Source organism: Argiope bruennichi, chromosome 1, assembly GCF_947563725.1.
Source record: "Argiope bruennichi chromosome 1, qqArgBrue1.1, whole genome shotgun sequence".
NCBI lineage: Eukaryota > Metazoa > Arthropoda > Arachnida > Araneae > Araneidae > Argiope > Argiope bruennichi.
In genome coordinates, this window is record NC_079151.1 from 136,816,880 (window position 1) to 136,840,940 (window position 24,061).

A 24,061-nucleotide genomic window follows, 5' to 3' on the forward strand; every position below is an offset into this window, starting at 1 on the left:
TTATATGTAGTTTGCCATTTTAATTCACTTTTTTATCAAATGTTTTATAAACAATTTTATATGATACAGTTTATATGTAGTTTGTCATTTTAATTCACTTTTTTATCAAATGTTTTATAAATAATTTTATATGATACAGTTTATATGTAGTTTGCCATTTTAATTCACTTTTTTTATCAAATGTTTTATAAACAATTTTATATGATACAGTTTATATGTAGTTTGTTATTTTAATTTACTTTTTTATCAAATGTTTAATAAATAGTTTTATAAGATACAATTTATGAGCAGTTTGTCATTTTAATTCACTTTTTTTATCAAATGTTTTATAAACAATTTTATATGATACAGTTTATATGTAGTTTGTTATTTTAATTTACTTTTTTATCAAATGTTTAATAAATAGTTTTATAAGATACAATTTATGAGCAGTTTGTCATTTTAATTCACTTTTTTTATCAAATGTTTTATAAACAATTTTATATGATACAGTTTATATGTAGTTTGTCATTTTAATTCACTTTTTTATCAAATGTTTAATAAATAGTTTTATAAGATACAATTTATGAGCAGTTTGTCATTTTAATTCACTTTTTTTATCAAATGTTTTATAAACAATTTTATATGATACAGTTTATATGTAGTTTGTTATTTTAATTTACTTTTTTATCAAATGTTTAATAAATAGTTTTATAAGATACAATTTATGAGCAGTTTGTCATTTTAATTCACTTTTTTTATCAAATGTTTTATAAACAATTTTATATCATACAGTTTATATGTAGTTTGTCATTTTAATTTACTTTTTTATCAAATGTTTAATAAATAGTTTTATAAGATACAATTTATGAGCAGTTTGTCATTTTAATTCACTTTTTTTATCAAATGTTTTATAAACAATTTTATATGATACAGTTTATATGTAGTTTGTCATTTTAATTCACTTTTTTATCAAATGTTTAATAAATAGTTTTATAAGATACAATTTATGAGCAGTTTGCCATTTTAATTCACTTTTTTTATCAAATGTTTTATAAACAATTTTATATGATACAGTTTATATGTAGTTTGTTATTTTAATTTACTTTTTTATCAAATGTTTAATAAATAGTTTTATAAGATACAATTTATGAGCAGTTTGTCATTTTAATTCACTTTTTTTATCAAATGTTTTATAAACAATTTTATATGATACAGTTTATATGTAGTTTGTCATTTTAATTCACTTTTTTATCAAATGTTTAATAAATAGTTTTATAAGATACAATTTATGAGCAGTTTGTCATTTTAATTCACTTTTTTTATTAATTGTATTATAAGATTCAATTTATAAGTAGTTTGTCTTCTTAATTCACTTTTTCTATCAAATGTTTTGTAAACAATTTTATATGATACCGTTTATGTGTAGTTTGTCAATTTAATTCATTTATCCATATCAAAATGTTTTATAAGTACAGTTTATTAGCAGTTTGTCATTTTAATGCTCTTATTCATATCAAAATGTCTTATAACATAAAATTTATGAGCAGTTTGTCATTTTAAATGCTTGTATTATTCCTTGATGCAGTTTCTAGTTGCATTAATTTTATGCATTCCATGTTGAATGATACGATAAGTAGCTGCCCATAAAATAACTTGTATGTTCATTATTTTATACTTTCAATGATTGGGTCATTTATTAATTTTAATGATTATTAGATTGTATTAAGTATTTGCATTTCGCTTTATATGTGTTAATTTCGTGGAGCACTTTACATATGTGCTGTAGGAAATTACCTTTCTTTCATTATTTTAAATGATTTCATTTATTCATAGTTTTTTTTTAATTGTATTAAAATTGTTTATTTTCAACAGTCAAATAAACATTCATATATTTGTGTGAAAATTTCTCTGGAATCTTTTTTCATTCACATTTTGATGCTTGAATTTGTACTTGAGTTTATTGTATTACCAATGATATTTCTCCTTGAATTCTTTTCGAATGTAATTGTAAACAAGGTATTCTTCTAAATATCAAAGAAGAGATGCGAAATATTTAAAAGGAAGCATTCATTTCACCTCTTTATTCCTTTTTATATTCTGTAAGTTTGTTATGTTGCGACCCATATACACTTGCTTGTTTGCTTTCTCTTTGACAAATATAGGGCCACGGTGGCCAGATGGTAAAGTCTCAGCTTCAGAACCGGAGTCTTTCAGGTTCGAGAACCGATTCTATCAAAGAATCGTCGTGTAAGCGGGTCTGGTGCATGTCAAATCCGCCGGGACCAAACATCCTTCCTCTGGTGTGGATGCTTGGAGAGGGGGGCGCCAGCTCAGGCTTCGCCCTCGTCATCTGACTGCGGTTCAGAGCTATGAGATCCGCCCGAAAATAGCCCTGCGTTGCTTTAAAAACGGGACGTTAATATAACTAACCTAACCTAACCTTTGACAGATGTGTTCTAAATAGTAAGAAACCTAGCTACCGAAATGGAGTACGGATCACTTTCTTAACTTCAAGCATCCATTTTTACTTTCTGATACACGAAGTTTGCAGAAAGTGTTGAAATTGCCAAAAAATTCGAACTCGAGATTTTCTTGAATCTCGGAAGTTTAGGCCATCCCTGAATCCGAAAAATGTGTTATTGTAATTATATCTGTGCATCCGTCTGTCTGTTAATGAAATAACTCATAAACGCTTTTCTATCTGGATGAAATTTAGTATATCGACGTGGCACCTAATTTGTAAACTTACATCTCATTTTGAACGAGATGGATTTTGATGTAATTTATCTATCCGAGTGCAAGTGAAAACGATGACTACAAAAACTAAAATACCAGACTGATAAAATTTGATACACAAGTTGAACATCTGAAACGCAAAATCCTGTGACATTTTGTGCTAAATCTATCTATCGGTAACTGCCTGTCGGTCTATATATAAGTAAGCATGTAAACACAATAACTCAGAAATGCATTGGCTTAAATATAATTTGGTATGTGATGATGTGACTACGATTGTAGTTCCATGTAAATATTAGGCTTAAAGGCATCCAAAATACATATTCGGTGCTCTAGTATTTGTATATTAACTTCAGTCATGCGATTAATCACCAAAGAACAGGCGTTTATAGAAATTTTCTTAACAGTTATTCACTGACAAAATGTGGCTAATATTTCACAAGTACCAGTTTCTTCATAAAACTACGAAGCACACAACTTTCATATACTGTTGAAAAGCAAAAAAAACCCTGAAAAAAGACAAAAAAAAATGAGCATTCACGGTGTTCTTGTCCTTGCTCAAGGTCAACAATTGTATGGGCGAGGTGATAACAGATGTATTAGGAAGTATGCGAGAAAGTTTTGGGTGACCACTTGTGACCACCTTGGTTTGGTGGTAAAATCTCGGCTTCGCAACCGGAGGGTATTGGGTTCGAGATACCATTCCACCTAAGAATTGTTGCCGTGTGTCTGGTGTACGTTAAAGCTATCAGAGTCAAACAGCCTCCCGCTGGCGTGGAAACTTGGATCTCCCAGCTGAGATGTCGTCCTCGTCATCTGACCGTTGTTCAAAACTTGGGCCGAGGTTCGTCTCAAAATAATTCATTCGTCCCCGTCGTTGTTTTGAAACAAGACGTTAACCATTTCTAGGGCCGTGGGAAGTATGCTTCCCACCAAATTTATCAATCTTTGTATGAAATTATGTAGGTTGGCATAAGTTCTGACAAATTTTTTTAGTAAGTCAGAAACTTAGATGCTTCAGTTCTTTATCTCGGACAAAATGATGTGTCTTGATTTGTTACTTAATTATTAATTAACCAAATTAATTAATTAATCAAATTAAATTTATCTAATAAGCTAAATGAATCCCTTTTCTTATTCTAATTTCAAGCCTAAAAATATTTTAACATAATATGACTAGAAAAAAATGGCCCTTTAAAGGGTTAATATAATTGAACTGAATCGCGTGTGAATGTTATAACGCTTATCTTTCATTTGTAATGCAATATATGCAAGATTTCTATAAATACAAGGTTTCAATTTCTTCAGTACAAGGTTCTTTACACTCCTTGGATTGAAATAATCGATAATTTATCGTGCTTTAAAATCTGTTTTTACATTGAATATCATCTTATATATAAAGAGACTGTGAAGTCTGATCATTTCTATTTATCTCATTTTAAAATGTTTTTATTACGTCAAAAGCATTTAGTAGTGCTCAAATCATATCTATATGAGAAAATGATAGGAGAAAAATGTTTTAATGAATAAATGTTCAAGGAATACAATTTGAATCCAAAACGTGTCTCCGAGGGCAATTAAAATTTGTTTTCTTAACAAGAATTGAATATTTGCTTGATGATTTCCTTAAAAAGGAAGGGAGGGGGGAATCATGGGAGTGAAATAATCATTTTAAATTCGTCCAGTTATATTAAAATACATCCATACGGTAGAAAATGTTTGATTGTCAGAACGTAAATTTAAAAAATATTTGGAGTGATTTGCACGTGACATGCTAGATGGCTTTGGTTGTTGTTGTTGTCGTGTGACAAGTGCAATAAAAAAATAAGAAGAAAAAAAGGGAGAGAGAGAGGGACAATTAGATTGTGCCGAATGCATGCAGAACAGCCCTGGTCTCATCTTCAGCTTTATCGGAATAAAGAAAAACCCTGGTGCAGTCAATGTCTATTTTGAAGAGGGCTGAAACAATGGAACGGCAGCTAAAAATATGCTCCGGATCCAGCTGCACGTCTGCATTCTTCATAGAGTCTGGACCCATCAGGTATGATCCTCATGCCCCTCAGGTGTCCTGTTCTGAATCTTGCAATTGTGGTTGTGATGCCTCTTTTATAATTTAGATTTGTCCGGCTGAATTTCTTTCGATTGGTACAAAACCTTTGTCTTGCCACGGTATAGCATCCAGAGCAGTAGTAGATAGAGGTGTGGGTCCCACTGCTATGGCCTCCTTGGCAAGAGTGTCAGCCTGCTCGTTTCTCTCAATGCCCACTTGGAACAAGCTGGTTCGCCCAGATTATTTATTTTTCTAGGTTGGTGAACGATTAATATGGAATGCCACTTTTTAACATTTCACTTTCTAATTTTATATGACTGAAAGATGTGACTTTCATTTAACCGCGTACTATAAATTACTGTGAGTACATTAGTTTTGAAATATAAGAACATAGATTTCCATACGCAAGACAGCTTATTTATCTGGCGATGGTTGGGTCTATTTTCGTGCCAGACTAAACTTTGTTTGAGGCATCTTTCCATAATATTGGTTTCTTTTACATATTTTTTCCATTGAATGAATGGAGTTTTGCGTAATGATGGGTCCACTCCCGGGAATTTCTAATAATATTTAGCTGCTCCATTAATTAGCTAAGCGAAGTTTGAATTAAATACAACTGTAAAAAAGTCTGATGAAGAATCTGAAACATTCCTGTGACGTTTTGTTTACATGTGACTATTGGCTATTACATGTGACTTATTACTTATTGCCATTCGGCAATAAGTAATAAGAGCGATTTCTGTGTCACGTACCTTAACATTTTATTTAAAGAGAGATTGTTATTCAAAAAAAAAAGATTATTGCAAAAAAGTAAACTGTAGTGCAACTATGCAAAATTTCTATCTCTACATATAATAAAGATGAACTTGTATATATGTTCTCGCTTCACAAGCTAGATCGTGTGACCTACGGCTACTAAACATGGCACATATATATTTTGGAACGTGAGAATATGCATCACGAAGTTATTTTTTTAATCAAAATTTTTCTTTTCTCTGCAATAATTTTCGAAAATAGTACAATACAATTTAGGGTTTTTTTTTTTTCGTTTTTTTTTTTCGTTTTTTTTTTTTTTTTTTTTTTTTTTTTTTTTTTTTGTCATCGTCTTTAAAACTCAAAAAAAAAATTTCAATAATACCTACTTTTTGTTCCTTGAATTTTTATTTAGTTTTTTAAATTAATTTTCAAAATATATTTTTACAATAGTATATTTCTTATGAAATAAAAATGTGATTAAACCCGCACGAACACATTACACATGCTTGTGGAAAATAAACTTTAATATGTCGCCATCACATTGGCAAAACCTTAAATCAAAAACCCTCATCGGAAATGTTCTCCCAGAACTTTCTTGCTAACACTCTAATAAAAGCGTTATCCTAGAGAATACCTTGCATGGCACTGACGTACAATACTTAAACAAATATTAACTTTTGGCACGGATTTAGCATTTTTACTGAATCTGTTATGCCATCCTTGGCGAGTTATTTAGCGATTAAAATCTCATGCATGCGATTAATAGCATCCGAAAATCGAATTTGTGTTTCAGATGCGTTTTCCCCATCCGATTAAAGCAGCAATCTGATACAAAACTACACTTGTAGTTAGAAAATCACATAGAAAATTTTATATACTCGCATCATTAAGTTTTTGAGTTATCGCGTATACATGTTTCTGAAAGTACAACCGATAGATGGTCAATCCTGAGTTGGATTTTAACTCAAAATTTGATATGTGTCTATACTATAGATCTTAATTCTTCATATCAAATTTTATCTGTTTAGATCTCTTCGTTTTGTAATTATCGTGTAAAATTACACTTGAACATCCGAACATACAGACTGCCTCTGAGCGGATTTTGTTCAAAATTTGATAAAAATCTACATATCCAGTATAAAGACAATATGCTAAATTTCATTCATCAAGCTCAAAATGTTTTTGAATTGTCTTTTTCACAGACAGGTGAACATCTCCAAAACATGTGTTTTTTTTAACTCAGGGTGATCCAGCTCGTGGAGATGGGTCGAAATCTCGAGTTCGAATTCTTTGATGGATTACTATACTTTCTCTAAACTACGTATACGAGAAAGTGAAAATTATTATCCCCCTACAAACTTAATCCAGAGAATTATGATTTTTTTCTGTAAGAAGTGAAGTAAATATTTAATAATATGATTTTTTTTCTTACAAAATGAATGCAAGAAGAACTTTTATGCAACCTTTTAAAATGTCTATATTATTTATTTAATAGTTCTGTAGTAACTAAGACAAACATGGTTTATATACACAGGATATTCTCTTTCATCATCGTAAAACAGCGTTTTCTAAACCATTTGTAAAGAGGCATATATATCTAATAAGAAAAATGGTCTAAACGAAGAAAAGGGATATATTTTATATAGCTTCAGTAAATAAAGATTCTGAGGAATTAAGAATTTTAAATTTTTACACAGACTCTCTGATGTGTATGAGTCTTATTTAATGAAATATTCTTGACACTAACACTTTAAATAAAATTAATTCCAATATTTTGGACTAAAAAGGATTCAGTTATGAAAATATGAATATCACTATTTTATAAAAATGCCCACTTTTAGATTACTCTTTTGATAGCCCCAAAAAAGACGCGTTCATCATTACTTAGAGTTTGCACAAGAATGATTCATCTAAAATAATAAAATCATTGATTGTCCTAAAATAATAATGTTACGAATCTGTGATGCGGCTTCCCAGCATAGTGGGTTCCATAGAAGGTCCCAGAGCTTGGCGACCATTTGGCGAATTGACGACTTTGGCGCCAAAATAGATTATACCCGAAACATCAAGAATTTCCCCGATCCGTCCAGTAGGAACGGAGTTACGGATCGAACGTTCCTGATTGGTTGAGAGGCTTCTAGCCCCGCCTCCTGAGACTTATAAAAGGAAGCACCCGCAGCTGCCGGGCAGTGGTGAGTCGAGTGGTGAATAGAGTAGTCGGAATCGATAGTAAGAACTGACCTTCCAGAGATTAGCGGAACAGCGACGGAGTCAAGTGAGTGCTGAATTAAGTTGTGCGCTACGATCTGCATTAGAGTCTGTTGTGTGCTGTTGTCTGCACGTCTCGGCTGAAGATAATTGTGAGCTGTATATAGTTGTCGTCTTTGTGCTGTCCTGTGTGTCTTCGTGTAAATAAACGTCGTTGTTTTATTTTCTACTGCCGCCTGCTGATTGAGTGTTCTCCACACCATATCACTTCCACTATCCAAACGAACCCCGGAAATTTCGTAACAATAATATTTGAAGTTTCATAACTCGGCCACATTTCTTCACAGAAGAATAAAACTATTCTTATTTGAAAGTTATACTGCTAAAAATATCTTCTTTAATATGATTTATATCACCGAAGGACTGTATAAAAATTAGGCTTGCCACTTTTTTTCAGAAAAACATTTATTAATTGAAGAGAAATAAAATATTATTTATGCCATTTCAATCTTTTTGAAAATAGAAATGAATTTTATGATAAACATTGAGAAATTTTTATTGAATAACCCTTTCAGATATTGCAAAATATTTTCTGTTTAAGATTTGACTAAAGACTAGAATATAAGGCTGGAATGCTAAAAGTTTTACTATATTCATATTTTTGAAAAACATTTGTGATTTCAGCAAAAAAAAAAGTTTTTTATCAGTTGAATTTTAATTACTTTCGTTATAAATTGAAGTTAAAAATTAAAAAGAGACTCAAATTTTAGAGGAAATTAAAAATTTAGGGAAATCCACTGTACAGTGTACAGAACGATGGGAGGCTTCTAAAATAGTGTGAATTACATGATTATCAAAATTTGAAGTTCAAAATTATTTCCCCCATGAAACCAATAAGACAAAGTTAAATAAAATATTTAATTAAAAATTCGATGTTTCCCTTAACTTGCCTTTAATCTCAACGGATCAGCTGGTTGCAAAAGGCGGCTAGTAATAAATAAAGAATAACACGTCTTTTTTTACAAAGTCACTAAAAGATTAACCTAAGATGGATTAATAGCATGTTGATTGTGTTGAAAGACGCAAGTTCTACTGTTAAAAGGGACTCTATAATGCGCACTATATACGACCGCAAAATATTCAAATCTGCCACTACTTGCATTATTGGTAATGATACGACGTTCACGTGACATCCTAGTATCATTATCAGTCAGTAACAAACTTCCAGCTGTTAAACACGAAACTAGTTTGTTTTATCTCTAAATCACTGCATGGCACTCACCTACATTGTTGATTTCGACACTATCTGTCGAAAATAAGAGCAGCGTCGCGAAGGTTGAACGACCTTTCGCGTTTATTTCTTTATAGTTCAAAATAAGTTTTCAAATGGCGGCTTCTAGTCGGTTTACGGTCAATATCGAAGGTGTAAACATCTCAGTATACTTTTCAGAAGAGTGTTTTCGGTCAGCCTTGCGATTCAAGCCCAAACCCGATGACGTCATTATTGTCACTTACCCGAAATGCGGTACTACATGGATGCAGAACCTTGTTTTGAATATTTTGCGGAGAGGAAGGACTTTTGAAAAACCATCCGACTTTTACTTCGCAAGCCCCTTTTTAGATCAACTGGGAGCTGAAGATTCGGAAAATATGATGATTCGTCCTGGTTGCTATAAGACGCATTTGCCATTGCACAAGGTAAATTTGTAAGTTATTTTTTAATGTAAAATTGAAATGACGACTTAGTTTAGTTTTATTAAGGTCCTGTTTTTAAAGCAGCTCTAGAGCTATTTTGGGACAGACCTCGTAATTTTGAACCGCGGCCAGATGAGGAGAGCGACGCCTGAGCTGGCGCTGCTTCTCCAAACTGCCACACCACACCACATGGAGAAAGTTTGGCCCCCAAGGATTTGAAGCGCACCAGGCCCGCTTACACTATGAATCGGGACCCGAACCTAAAACCCTCCGTTTCAAAAGCCGAGACCTTACCACCAAGTCACCTCGGCCCTCTTAAATGGTGGCGTTTTCTCTTAAGGGATACTTGAGAAAAGGAATGAAATTAAAATAAGCACACCATTGGGTTGGATTTTTTCACCTAATATATATTATTTAAATGCAGAACTGTTTTAACATTCGATATAAAAGGTTTGATTTTATATAAATAGCATTCAATATAAAAAGTTTGATTCTATATAAATAGCATTCGATATAAAAAGTTTGATTCTATATAATTAGCATTCGATATAAAAGGTTTTATTCTATATAAATAGCATTCGATATAAAAAGTTTTATTCTATATAAATAGCATTCGATATAAAAAGTTTGATTCTATATAAATAGTATTCGATATAAAAAGTTTGATTCTATATAAATAGCATTCGATATAAAAAGTTTGATTCTATATAATTAGCATTCGATATAAAAAGGTTTATTCTATATAAATAGCATTCGATATAAAAAGTTTGATTCTATATAAATAGTACTCGATATAAAAAGTTTGATTCTATATAAATTTAAAAAAATATTTTGTGAGCGAGGTTTCATTGGTGTAGTTGGTGAAAAAACTTAAATATTGCTTTCTAAATCTCAGCTTCTTCAGTTCGAAATATTGTTTTTCTCACTTCTTCTCACAAATATAAAGTAAAGAAAAATCGCCTTTTTTGGATCTCCTAAGCATTTTTAATAATAGGGAAGCAATTTTAATAAAAAAATATCCAGTAAGCTGTTTTCAGTTTGTTTTTAAAAGAATGTATTCAACTTTTTAAGAAGTGGGCTTTAAAATAAAAATTATTAAGTTATAAGAAATTATTTAATTATTACTTAATAATCAAGAAATAAGTTTTCATCGCCACCCTGAATGAGCGGCGAAATGTTTTCATATTCAACTGCTCTCTTCCTTTTAGTACTTCTGAGTGTCAAGTCGATCGTGGGTGCAATGTACAAAATGAAATCTAAAGGAATGAAGCGATCCTTCCTTCAGATCGAAGCCTTGCAATTTATCCCGCTAAACTCATGCCCATTACGTTATATTCTCATTTTTTTTCCATACTGATTGTGGAACTTTTGGAACAGACAGAAATTTGCTCATTTCGTTTTAAAAGAGGTTTTTATTACGATTTATTACACAATTCTTATGAACGCGTACATATAAAATTACTTTATTTTTTTATTTTTAAAAATTGTATGATACATATTATGCTTTTCATGTAATACTATTGCAGCTTTTAGAAATATTTCATGTATGAAATGATACCATTATATGTAAAAATATGAGAAAATCGAAGGGGTAAGCTCTCCGTCTTTTTTCTTGTAACACTAGTTTTTTTTTGTTTTTTTTTAAGAATGTGTTCTCCATTTGAAACTTCTTAAAGAATGTCAAGAAAAGTAAAACATCCATTCATCTTTTTCTATTAAAAGAATACTTTCTGTTTTAACTCTAGGGTAATTCAGGAAGCTAAAATAATTAAGATAATCGATAGATGACACGGCTTGAAATTATGTTTTACAATATTCGACATTCGTAACACTGACTAAAGAATTGAACCTTCTGTTCTTATCAGAAGTTCCCTAATTTTCATAAGTTCACAAGTTTTTGCCATTTCCTAGCATGGAATTGCCACTTCAGTCATTTTTCGGCTGAAATGTCTGACATTGGCTACGAACATTTCGAAATTATATAATATTTTCATGGCGAGTATTTTTATGATGGTATGACTTGAATTTTACTCAACAAAATATATACATATTGCTACCTTTTTAATAATATTAAGGATACTTCTTCTTCTTCTACAGATTTAATACATGCCCCTTCCAATAATTATTTTGATTTTGTCCCCATCAACATTTCGATTTAACATCCTATATTTTGAGATTATGCATTTTCGCTTGACTTACATTTATGCAACTGTAAAGCCATTTTGAATAAATCAATTGTTTATTATTAAAATAATTTGCTTGCTAATTTTAATAACGAACGCTTAGATTGTAATTCTCAAAAAATTCGAACTCTAAATTTTAACTAAACTCCACGTTTTAGAGCTCTCTGAATTCGAAAAACACATTTTTGGAAAACGCCCGACTGTCTGTCTGAAACAAAGATAACTAAAAAGCGCTCTGAGCTAAACAGATGAAATTTAGTACATAGCCTTAATACTGAATTTGTAGATTTCTATCATATTTGAGCAGAATTCTTTCAGTAGAACCGTTCTGTCTGTCTGTCAGGGTGTTAGAATATAAATTAACACTACAATACGAAGAACACAGAATTAACATCTAGACACCTTTTGAAATTTTAGCTAAATCTAACAAGGGGTTGATTGTGTGTCTGTCTGTACTTTTAGAAACATTAAAACACAATTTATTCAGAAACAGAATTATTTTGATGCATTAAATTTGATATGGGATTTTGTGACTACAGATGTAATTTTGAGTTAAATTGTTGTTTTAATCGAATGGGAATGGGTCTGAAACACAAAATCGATTATCGATACAATTTACCGCACGCTAGAGATGAATCGCTAAATGACTCGCCAAGGAAGATACGATAGATTTAGTTCAAATATTATTTTTCATGCCAAATTTTAATATTTTGTAACTATTGTACGCCAATACCAGCAAGGCATTCTTGGAATAACGCCTTTATTAGAGTGTGTGCGTGAAAGTTTTGAGTCCCGCTGGTTTCACTCGAAATTGAAAGATTTTTTCAAATGACAAAAATATTTTTTTAAAAAAAAAAGGTTTTTAAAAAAAAAAAAAATTCATTTAAAATATAAATTTAATATTATTTTTTTTATTTTCCTGCATTTCTTATATTATTTAAATCAATTTTATTATTCGCTGTTGATAAATAAAAAATCATTCTACGTTGGATTGATACTAAAATACCACCTGTTCTTATATTCATCATCCCATTTTATAGATCAATACTTTAATTTTGAGTTCATGGGATACTATATTCTTTTATTTAAGATTAACAACTATGTTTTGATGTTATTGCATTTCGTTATTCTATTCAAAATAATATTTCTTTATGTCCCCTTAACAAACTTAAAAACACTTGGCATTAAAATAAATGGAACTTGTCGGTTTTAACAACCACCAAAAAGCGCCAAGAAGAAATTTCTCCAAATTATAAAAATATACTCAAGTGCATTATTATTTATTATGAAAAATTTTGAACGTGCGAATCACATGTTATATAGTTTGACGATTAAAATCACCAAATTAATGATTTTTTTGGCGCTTTGCGGTCGCAATGACAACCGACAAGTACCAAATAATCATCTGAAAAAGTAATCAAAAATAAAAATTTTGTGAAAAAATTAGCTATTGTAGTTTTAATCTATTTTGCCTTTAATGGCTAAAAAGCAAAACAATTCTATCAAAATTTTCCTTAATCATTTTATTGTTTTTTTTTTTTTTTCAAATCTCAGAATTAAATCAATTTAATGATTTATAACATATATTTTTCTTCAAGGTACCATGGTCTGATGATTCAAAATACATCTACGTCGCCAGGAATCCAAAAGATTGCTGTGTCTCTTTCTACCACCATATGAAGAACTTGCCAGGCTATCAGTTCGCTGATGGTACCTTTGAAGAGTTCTTCGACTTATTCATAAAAGGCCAAGTCGAATTTGGCGATTATTTCGACCATCTGCTTCCTTGGTACAACGCCAGACACTGTGCCAACGTGTACTTCACAACATTCGAAGAAATGAAGAGAGATCTGAAGAAAGTGGCCAAAGAAGTTGCTACATTCGTTGATGAAAATGAAGCAAGATATCTTGATGAGAATCCTGAAGTTTTAGAGCGCATACTACATAATTGCAGTTTCCAAGAAACGAAGAAAATGGTGAACGCAGGATTGTCCTCGTTGTACCAAGTTCAGGACAAGGATGTCTTGGCTCGTTTGCCAAAAGGTCGCCAACATATCCTTAAATACATGGAAGCTTTGCCGAAGAAAGACAATATACTCTTCATTCGCAAGGGTGAAATCGGATCTTACAAACAGGAGCTGTCGCCCAAACAGAACGAAATTTTGAATGAATTAATACGAGAAAGAACGGAAAACAGTGATGTAATGACCCTATGGGAAAAGTGTATGTGAAACTTTATAATTAAAATCTTTTAACCAATAAGATACTGTACTTTAGATGCTAAATATAACCGACTTCCTTTGGCGAGGGGTATGTTAGTGCTGTAGCGCAATTATGTACAGCTCATTACGATCGGTTATTCATATGGATTATATTTCCGGAATGATTAATGCAGATTATATTTGAAATTAAAATAACCGAAACTATATCAAGCCGACATATTTTTTATTCCATCACAAGCAACTGGTGTTGCCACTTTTTAAAAAGACAAATTGGCAAAAACAAAGATAATAAAATAAAGATATAGCTGCTACATCACTCCTTCCCCAGTAACAATCGAGTTACGATATAGCTTACAACATGCATTTTATACAAATGTGAGAGGAATACATATATACAAATAAAATTAAATGAGAAAAAAAACAATGAACAGAATGTACTTAATCTTTGTAACGCACTGGAAATCTTATATGTCTACCAGACACTGGAAATCTTACATGTCTACCAGAGCGTATAATTTTTTCTGTTTGAACATTTTTGTTTAACAAATCTGATGGTTATTTTTCAGTTTCTGGATCTGCTGTCGTCAGTGTTTCGTTGGGCAATGTTTGGGCATGACCTGAGTCCAGAAGAGGAACGTGTATATCATTTAGCAGATATGCCGGTTTTAATCTATCAATGGATACATTTGTATCCTTGCCCTTAATTTTAACAGTGAAATATTTATCATGTCTTTTTACAATTAGAAAAGGTCCATCATACGGTGGTTCCAAAGGCTTCCGAATTCTGTCAACGCATATGAAGACATGTGTACTATGGCCCAAGTCTGTGAAAGAAAACAGATTTAGAAGATTTGCGGCAAGATTCTAATGGTTTTAACTGTTGCATCTGTTTCTGTAGGCCTTTTGCAAGCGTATCGGTATTCCAGCTAATTTTAGGTTTTTCGAAAAACTCTCCCGGCAACCTGATAGGTTGTCCATAAACCATTTGGGCAATGGTGAAATTCGTATCTCCACGCAGAGCAGCTCTTAGTCCCAACAATACTGTAGGTAAAATTTGAGTCCATTTAATGGAATTATGCTCTCTTATTGCGGCTTTTAAGGTCCGATGGATCCTTTCAATTTTCCCATTGCATTGTGGGTGGTAAGCTATTGTTGTACTTATAAGGAAACCACTATTCCAACACGAACAATCTCTAAATCATAGGCAAGTAAAATCGCTTACCTCTATTTTGTTGGTTGGAATCTCTTTTGATAACATACTGGTGTTGTTGTCTCCATCTGCAGCTGAAAATCTCAAATATCTAATTAGTGGCAGGTTCAGTGACTATGACTCATTAACACGGGGAACTTATCTTTAAGAAGATTATTTTAATAGTCACTTGATTAAATGTTACATGATTAAGAATATATTTACAAGTTAGAAGAGTATAAAACGCGTTCGTTGGTTGCCGCCAAAACGAGAGGAAGTCAACAAACCCCCTGGTGGTGAGGAGGGAAAGTTCTTTACAGTTAAAACTGGTTACAGTTAAGGCCTGGTTCCCGACACTCTCCCACCTTTGAGTTTCGTAAAGGACTTTAGAAACTCAAACAAATGAGTCCAGGAGAACATTGGGCTTTAAAAGCCGGCCATAACGGGATCTTCTTGGTTGTCTCACATCTGGAACAGCATGAGAGTCACTAGAGGTAGGTGTACCATCAGGAATCATCGTTGTGGACGGAGAATCACTCTTTGGGAGAGATGGGATAGCAGATTTTTCACTTTGGCTGATCTCAAGAGGAAAAAGTCCCTGGATTGGACGTAGGAAAGACCCAGATTTGGTCTGGACTTCCACGAGACGAACTTTCTTGTCTTTTCCAAGATATAATTTGATAACTCTTCCCAAAGGCCAATTTATTCGCTTGACGTTACTATCACTGATGAGAACAATGTCTCCTTCTTTAATTTTAGATTCATTACGAATCTTTGAAAATTCTCTAAGATGTCCAAGATATTCGATTCTGAAACGCTTTCTGAGATCTTGACATAATTTTTGCCTGTAGAAGAATCTTTTATTCATTCTCTTAGCATCTATTTGATCTATATCTGGAACTCCTATTTCTTTTACATCTTGCAAAAACATAGCAGGTATTAATGCTATAAGGTCCTCATTGTCTTCACTTAAGTATGTCAAAGGTCTTGAATTTATAATGCCCTCAGCATCACATAGTACAGTGTACAATTCTTCAAATTGTAAGGAGGCCTTTCCAAGAATTTTTCTTAAGATAGATTTCAACATACCTATAAGCCTTTCCCAAAATCCGCCCCACCATGGGGCTGATGGGGGGTTGAATTTCCATAGGATTTTCTTTACTGAGGCATATTCTTGTATTTTCACCCAATCAACAGATTTCAGCTCATTAGAAGTACCCACTAAGTTGGTTCCATTATCTGAATAAATTGTAGCTGGTCTTCCTCTTCTAGAAATAAACCTTCGTAAAGCTAGAATAAAACTATCTGTTGATAAACTAGTTACCAGCTCGATATGGACTGTGCGATAAACTGCGCATGTAAAAAGTACAGCCCAACATTTGGTTTTGTTTTTCAAATATAGTGGTCCGCACAAGTCAACTCCTACTACTTCAAAAACATAAGCATCTCTGACGCGATCTTCGGGTAGTGGAGCACTTGCTACTTCTAATGGCCGAGATGAAAAACGTTGACATATTACACAAGTCCTTATTACTTGACGTATTGTCTTCCTGCTTTTTAAGATCCAATAATTCTCTCTTAAACTCGACAACAAAATCTGTATCCCAGCATGACTAAGTTCAACATGCTTTTCAAAAATAAGTTTTCCAATAACATCATGCTTTGAAGGCAGCAAAATTGGAAATCTAAATGTCGGTAGATCACTTCTTTGAGAAATTTTGGTCTTTACTCTTAATAAACCATCTGAATCCAGGAATGTCTGTAAGTTCAGTTTTTTATTCCCCCCAAAAAATTGACTTTGAACTTGTTTTAAAATGTACTTTTCTGCAGCCTCTACTTCTTCAAAATCTAGGGTACTGAATTTTCTTTCTTTTTTCTGGGTTTTAGCATTTTTATAAAAACGAAAAATCCAAGCCGTGATTCTGGTCATTTTTCGGAAAGAAGATACCTTAGAAAAGTACTCTAATTGCTCTGTCGTGGTGTTAGTGACAGACACAATAGATTTTCTTTTTTCGGAGTTTACAACGTCGAAATCTGGCATAGTTTCCGAAACAGGCCTATCTTCTATAGGCATTCTCAGCCAATTTGGACCCTTCCACCAAAGAGATTTCACAAGTTCCTCTGCATTGGAACCTCGTGTTGGAAGGTCAGCTGGGTTTAATGTTCCACTTATATGCCTCCAATCTTCAGGATTAGTGAGTTTACGGATTTCCAGTACCCTGTTGTAAACGAACGTGGCCCAATTCTCATTTCTTTTGATCCAATACAAAGCATTCATAGAGTAAGACCAGTAGAAGATTGGTATGTTCTCAAGTCCAAGTTCGGATATGGTTGCTTTTGCCAATCTAGCTCCAATAGTGCAGGACAAAAGTTCTAGGCGTGGAATAGAGATCTTTTTCAAAGGAGCAACTCTATTTCTAGCTTGTATTAACTGGCACGACGTGCTATCAGCAGATTCAGCTCTCAAGAAGATACATGTAGCGTAGGCACTCTGACTTGCGTCACAAAAAACATGGATGGAAAATCTGGAATCTTCTGCAAAGTCCTCACGTACACATCTTGGTATTTCAAGATCATTCAATTTCGGTAACTTCATCTTCCAGCGTTCGAATATTTCAGTTATCAGCAGAGGGAGTTTAGCATCCCAGGACAGCGCCAATTTCCAGCATTCCTGCAACAAAGATTTGGGCTCTAGAGTCACTGGACAAGAAAATCCTATCGGATCAAAGATTCGATGAACGGTTGACAGGATTTTTCTTTTTGTAATAGGTCCTTTATCTTCTTTCATCAAACTTTTCAAATCTAGAGATATAGTGTCCTTTGGTAAATTCCACAGAAGCCCAAGAACTGGAACCTTTCGGTCTTCTTGCCTTTCTTCAGTTTTGTCTTCAGTAGGATAATGCTCCCACCCTCGAAGTTCAAACTTGGCAGTAGATAATAGTGCTTGTGATTCCGAAATAAATCTAGCGAGTTCTTCTTTTCTTTTGACGCTGAAAACACAATTATCAACGTAGAAGGACCTCATAAGTTGCTGGGCTGTTTCCTTGAGATGATCTGGGGCGTTTTTTAAATGAAGTTCTAATGTAGCTCCTAGAAGGAAAGGATTGGAGGAGATTCCGAACACAACTCTTTTGTGCTGCAGGATCTTGATATTTCCGTCTTTTCTTCTATCCTTCCATAAAAATCTGAGATATGGTCTATCTCGTTCTTGTAATCCAATTTGCAGAAAGGCCTTCTTGATGTCAGATATCACTCCATATCTTTCAACACGAAAGCGATTTATGAGAGATGGAATGAGTTCTACAAGATTTGGTCCCTTTTCGAGGCAGTCATTAATAGAAGGTGTATTCTTTTCTTTAGCTGAACCATCAAAAACGGGTCGAACTTTGGTCGTCGAATTCTCCTTGAAGACAGGATGGTGAGGTAAGAAATGCTGGAAATTGCTTTGCACAAATAAAACACGCAGCTTTTTTAGACAGTATACGTTTCCGTTCTTCCAAAATTAAAGTACGTACGTATTCACAATCAACAGCATCATGAAATTTATTGCAGAATAAGCATTCCGGTGTTTTTATTTTTACTTCAGAACTAATCAATTCTGAACTGCTAAATCTCTTTGCAGTGGAACATCTAGGATTATTTATTTTTCCGCTCGATGAGTCATAACGCAACGAGGGAAATGAATACTTTTCTTTTTTCGAACTCATGGGAGAAGCATACATTAACGTTCGTTCTTTTGCTTTCAGCTGAAGAGACAGGAAGTCGAGCAATTCATCTATTTCATATTTATCCGATTTCATGTTTTTATTATATTCTAAAACGAGATCGGGGGGAAGGCATTTTAACAGGATTGGGCAAAGTAAGTTTTCATAGGTTTCTTTCAAAACATTAAGAGATTCAAGAGATCGGATTTCCGTCTGTATATTATCAAACATTTTTCTGAATGATACAATATCATCTGAGTTCTTTAATGGGCAGATACGCTGTAAATTATTCAAATGGGTATTAATGAGAACATCTGATCTTCCGAAGCGTTCTTTAAGTAATTTTATGGCGATTTCGTAATTTTCTGATGTTAACGCAAATCCTTCTATGGTACTAAGGGCAGAACCACCTAGGTGTGCTTTTAAGTAATTAAATTTACTGACTTCACTTAATGGATCATTTTCATGTATGGCTGATTCAAAGGAGTTCCAAAATGAAAGCCTTAAACTTGATTGCCCGTAGAATTTAGATATCGCAAGTTTTAGCAATTTCATGTTCGATGATTCTTTATAACAGGAACTTGGAACTATCAAAGAATCAACATTTTTTGTTCGTTCGCGTATTTTTTTGGTCGCTCTAAATTTCCAAGTTATAATTTTTTGGGTGTATTCCGATACTTCTTTTTCTAATTTGTCCTCGGAAACGAATTCTTCAATTTGTGAATGTAGATTCTTTAATTCACTTGACTCAACCGCAAGCTGCTCTAACATTTCTTCTAACATATCGACATTTACATCTGTTTTCGTTAGTTCTGTTTCAATAGTTTTACAAATTTTAATAACAGATGTTCTCAATACTCCCCGTTTCTTTCTTAACCTGCCACTTTTATCATCCATTTTTAGAATTGAACAGTTCGAAATTTATATTCAGTAAGATTCAATAATATATAAATTCAATAATAATAATAAATCAGTTCAAAATTCTAATATATATTTTTCAGCTCTAAATTGGAATAAACCACACCAATTATCCCGGCAGGGATGCCAAATAATATTCCAACACGAACAATCTCTAAATCATAGGCAAGTAAAATCGCTTAACTCTGTTTTGTTGGTTGGAATCTCTTTTGATAACATACTGGTGTTGTTGTCTCCATCTGCAGCTGAAAATCTCAAATATCTAATTAGTGGCAGGTTCAGTGACTATGACTCATTAACACGGGGAACTTATCTTTAAGAAGATTATTTTAATAGTTACTTGATTATAGGTTACATGATTAAGAATATATTTACAAGTTAGAAGAGTATAAAACGCGTTCGTTGGTTGCCGCCAAAACGAGAGGAAGTCAACAAACCCCCTGGTGGTGAGAAGGGAAAGTTCTTTACAATTAAAACTGATTACAGTTAAGGCCTGGTTCCCGACAACCACATATAATGCCGATATTTGTAAAAAGTTCAGATCTAAATTGACTACCTTGATCGGTAATAACACGATAAGGCATTCCGAAACGTGAAATCCAATGATTATAAAAGTCTCGAGCCACAGTTTCGGCGGTCACATTTGCTAAAGGTATGACTTCTATCCAACATGTGAATCGGTCGATGCAAGTAAGACAGTATGTTTTATCTTCAGAAGTAGTTAACGGGCCTATGATGTCAATATGAATAATAGTGAATCTATCATCTACTTCCTTGTAATTGGCAATTTGGGAGTGCGTATGCCTGTTAATTTTATTCTTTTGGCAGTGGATACAAGATTTTGCCCATTGGGTGATATCTTAAACCAAATAAATCTGGAAGATATTTGCTTCACCGTAGATTTCACACCAGGGTGTGCTAAGCCATGAATTTTGTGAAAAATTTGCATTCGAAATTCTTGAGGTATAAATGGACGAATTTTTGTAATTGAAATATCGCACCAAAGTAACTTTCCTGAATCCAGATGATATTGTTTGAAAATCAAAGATGGTTTCGAGCGTAGCTCGTTAAGATCTTGATTATCAATTTGTACTTCTGCAATTTTATCATAATCTACACTCATGTCCAAAATTAAGGTCACAAAAATGTTTTTCAAAATAATTCTAAATTGCTACCAGTAAAATTTAAACAAATTATATTTTATATATTGTGAAGGACGGTAACACGATATTAACCTTTATTGTGAGAAAAAATATTGTTTAGCATTAGTTTTTGAAGAACTACTGAAATTAGACCGTTTAGGCATCTGGGATTTTTGCCTGCAATTTTGTGAATATTGCATTAAAACAAAAAATTTAACCTGTTTCCAATGAGAATGAGTTCTCATAATCGTTTAGACGATTCCTTGAGATGGAGAGCCGTTGGCAGGCTTGAAACTGAGCAGTCTCAATTGGAGGTGGCTCGATGGTCACAAGTGGCGCCGAAAGTGGTATCCAGGTTGTAGAATCAATTCCAAACAAGTGGTACTGTAACCAGGAAGGCCGACCAAGGCCGTCACGAAGCAACGACGTCTCACAGGATCGCTATTTGGTATTAAGCGCACGACGGCATAGGCTGGCAACGGCTCCTCAACTTGCTCGTTACTTTGCTGCTGCGTCTGGAATAAGAATTTCCAGACAAACAGTATACAGACGTCTAGCAGAGAGGACCCTTTATGCCCAGCGACCAGTTGAGTGCGTCCCTTTGACTGCATCAAACTGAAAAGCTCGGTTGTTGTGGTGCCGAACACATCAGTCTTGGGCACAGCAAGAATAGGGGTGCGTTCTTTTCAGTGATGAGTCCAGATTTATCATACAGAGTGACACTCGTCGAATCTTCATCTGGAGAGAGCGAGGAGCTCGCTATCATCCCTCCTACGTAAAAGAAATCGACAGATTTGGTGGCAGAGGAATCCTTGTCTGAGGCGGCATTATGTTGGGCAGTCGTACACCACTGCACGTCTTCAATACGGGTACTATCAATGTCCATCACTATAGGGATGAAATTCTTGAAGCCTATGTGAGGTTATTTCGGAGTGCTTTTGGCCCAGACTTCATGTTTATGGACGATAACACGCGTCCACACAGAGCCCAGATCGTTGATGATTTTCTTGAGGAAGAGGATATTTGACGCATGGACTAGCACTCGAGGTCTGCGGATCTCAATCCTATTGAACATGTTTGGGATGGTCTCATAAGAGCCATTGCACAGCATAACCCCCCCCCCTCTTAATACCCTCCAAGAGTTAAAAGCCACGCTTTTGGAAGAATGGGCTTTGTTGCCCCAAGCATTTATTGACACCCTCATAAACAGTATGAAAGTTCGTTGTGAAGCCTGTATAGCAGTGCACGGTGGTCACACTCCATATTAGACAGGCTTTTCCCGAGATTCATAATGATTCATAATGTAACACTTTTTGATATACCCTGTTTCTTAATTCCCAATTAAAATCTTTTCCCTGATGTTATGTGCCTATGTTCTTTCTTCCATTGTAGTGTACCTCTGTGCCAAATTTCGTGGCAACACAGTGAGTAGTTTTTCATTTTTCGCAGATTTTATGTTTGTGACCTTAATTTTGGACATGAGTGTATTTCAGATAGCTTCTATTCTGGATAGTGAATCTGCGACAATATTTTCTTTTCCGCCAACGTAACGAATATCCGTTGAAAATTCTGAGATGTATTGTAAATGTCATAATTGTCTAGAAGAAGCTTTTTCGTTTTTTTGTTGAAAAGCAAACGTCAAAGGTTTTTGATCGGTATAAATTATAAATTGTCTTCCTTCAAGAGTATGCTTGAATTGTTTTACTGAAAGGTATATTTCTAACAGTTCCCTGTCGTAAGTACTATATCCTTTCTGAGCATTAGATAACTTCTTAGAAAAGAAAGCTAAGGGTTTTCAACTGCCTCCTTCAAACTGTTGCAACACGGATCCAACAGTGAAATCTGAAGCATCACTGAAAAGAGCTAACATTGAGTCAGGATTTGGAAAACTTAGTAATGTAGCATTCGCTAGATCTTTCTTGCATTGCTCAATTTTTTCTTTTGCTTCATCGGTCCAAGGAATTTTACGTTTATCCTTTTTCTTGGAACCCTTTAAATATTCATGAAGAATTGCTTGGTTTTTGTCAGCATCTTTGATGTATCGCCTATAGAAATTAATGAGACCAAGGAAGGTATGCAATTCATGAATAGTTTCCCTATAATTCAAGATGGCATTTACTCTTTCAGGAAGGGATTGAGAGCCTTTAGGAGTAATCAAGTATCCTAAAAATTCTAGCTGATTCACTCCAAAAATCGACTTTCCAAGATTTATACGAAGGCCATATTTATTTAAACGAGAGAAAACTGTTGGCGTGGTGTGGAAGCTTGGAGAGGGGAGTGTCATCTCAGGTGTCGTCCTCGTCATCTGACCGCGGTTCAAAATGACGAAGTCCGGCCCAAAATAACCCTAATGTTACTTTAAAACTGGATGTTAATGTAACTAAACTAAACCCTCTCGCATACAATCGAAAAGACAGCTAATCCACTGACGGGCATTATCCAAAGTTTGATACCGATTTATGTCTAGTAATAAAGCTTAGTGCCGAATTTCATTTATCTAGATTGTAGCATTTCTGAGTCGTCATGTTCGTATATGCATGAGTAGGCAGACTGAAAGATTTTAGTTCTAAATTTATAATTTAGGACTAAATCATGCAATTATCATGCAATCATGCATGTTTTTCAGTCATCATGTTCACATATATAGAGATGGAATAGATAGGCTTTCTGTATTCAATTTTTGTTGCAAATTTTTTCAAGGTCTATATTTTTTTCCACATTGACAACTTATGTATTTACATACAGGACTACATCGTTTCTTGAATTTTGTGGATTTGGTGAGGATTAAAATGTTGAGGATTCTTCAAAATACCAAAATTGAATTCTTCGACATTTAAACTATTTTTCTTATATCTTCTTTTGAATATCAGAAACTAAAAATAGTTAGACGTATTAGAATTAGAAAATATTTAGAATCTGACAAATTTCTATTAAAAAATAAATTAAATAACTAAAAAATTCAGTTTTCTTTATCAATAAATACATCATTTGAAATTACGGAGCAATAGTTTTTGTAAAGGATTTTTTTCTCTCCCCGAATTCTGATGGATAAAAATGTATTTACGGGCATTTTTCGACGATCCCGTTTTTTTTTTTTTTTTTTTTTTTTCCCTTCTTTTCCAACAGAGTCAAATTTTTCAAAAATTGATGTAAATATTGATCTGAAAATTTTACAAGTTATTTACGTGGTAGAATGTCAAAATTTTCATTCAAATTCTGAAAATGATAGATATTTTCAAAATTTGCTTTAAAAACAAATTTACTTCTGGTTGTTAC

At 33.4% G+C, this 24,061-nt stretch overlaps 2 protein-coding genes across 2 annotated transcripts; one reads left to right on the plus strand and one right to left on the minus strand.

Moving 5' to 3' along the window:
- Positions 1-9,030: 9,030 nt before the first annotated feature.
- LOC129969289 (sulfotransferase ssu-1-like) lies at positions 9,031-14,208 on the plus strand. The gene is made up of 2 exons (XM_056083793.1): positions 9,031-9,430; positions 13,209-14,208. The coding sequence occupies exons 1-2, from the start codon at positions 9,119-9,121 to the stop codon at positions 13,839-13,841; spliced, it is 945 nt and encodes a 314-aa protein (XP_055939768.1). The 5' UTR covers positions 9,031-9,118; the 3' UTR covers positions 13,842-14,208.
- Positions 14,209-15,415: 1,207 nt separating this feature from the next.
- Positions 15,416-19,622, minus strand: LOC129975235 (uncharacterized). The gene is made up of 3 exons (XM_056088273.1): positions 18,972-19,622; positions 16,970-18,454; positions 15,416-16,780 (listed from the first exon to the last, which is right to left on the minus strand). Exons 1-3 carry the CDS (start codon positions 19,620-19,622, stop codon positions 15,416-15,418), a joined length of 3,501 nt encoding a protein of 1,166 aa, XP_055944248.1.
- Positions 19,623-24,061: the final 4,439 nt, after the last annotated feature.

Bases quoted from the DNA above. Each gene is read 5' to 3' on its own strand.
- LOC129969289 (XM_056083793.1), top strand. From the start codon at position 9,119: ATGGCGGCTTCTAGTCGGTTTACGGTCAATATCGAAGGTGTAAACATC. The intron at 9,431-13,208 runs GTAAATTTGTAA...TTTTTCTTCAAG, and splicing joins CGCATTTGCCATTGCACAAG to GTACCATGGTCTGATGATTC.
- LOC129975235 (XM_056088273.1), bottom strand. From the start codon at position 19,622: ATGGATGATAAAAGTGGCAGGTTAAGAAAGAAACGGGGAGTATTGAGA. The intron at 18,455-18,971 runs GTATCATTCAGA...AGCAATTTCCAG, and splicing joins TAAAGAACTCAGATGATATT to CATTTCTTACCTCACCATCC. The intron at 16,781-16,969 runs GTATCTTCTTTC...CTGAACTTACAG, and splicing joins AATTAGAGTACTTTTCTAAG to ACATTCCTGGATTCAGATGG.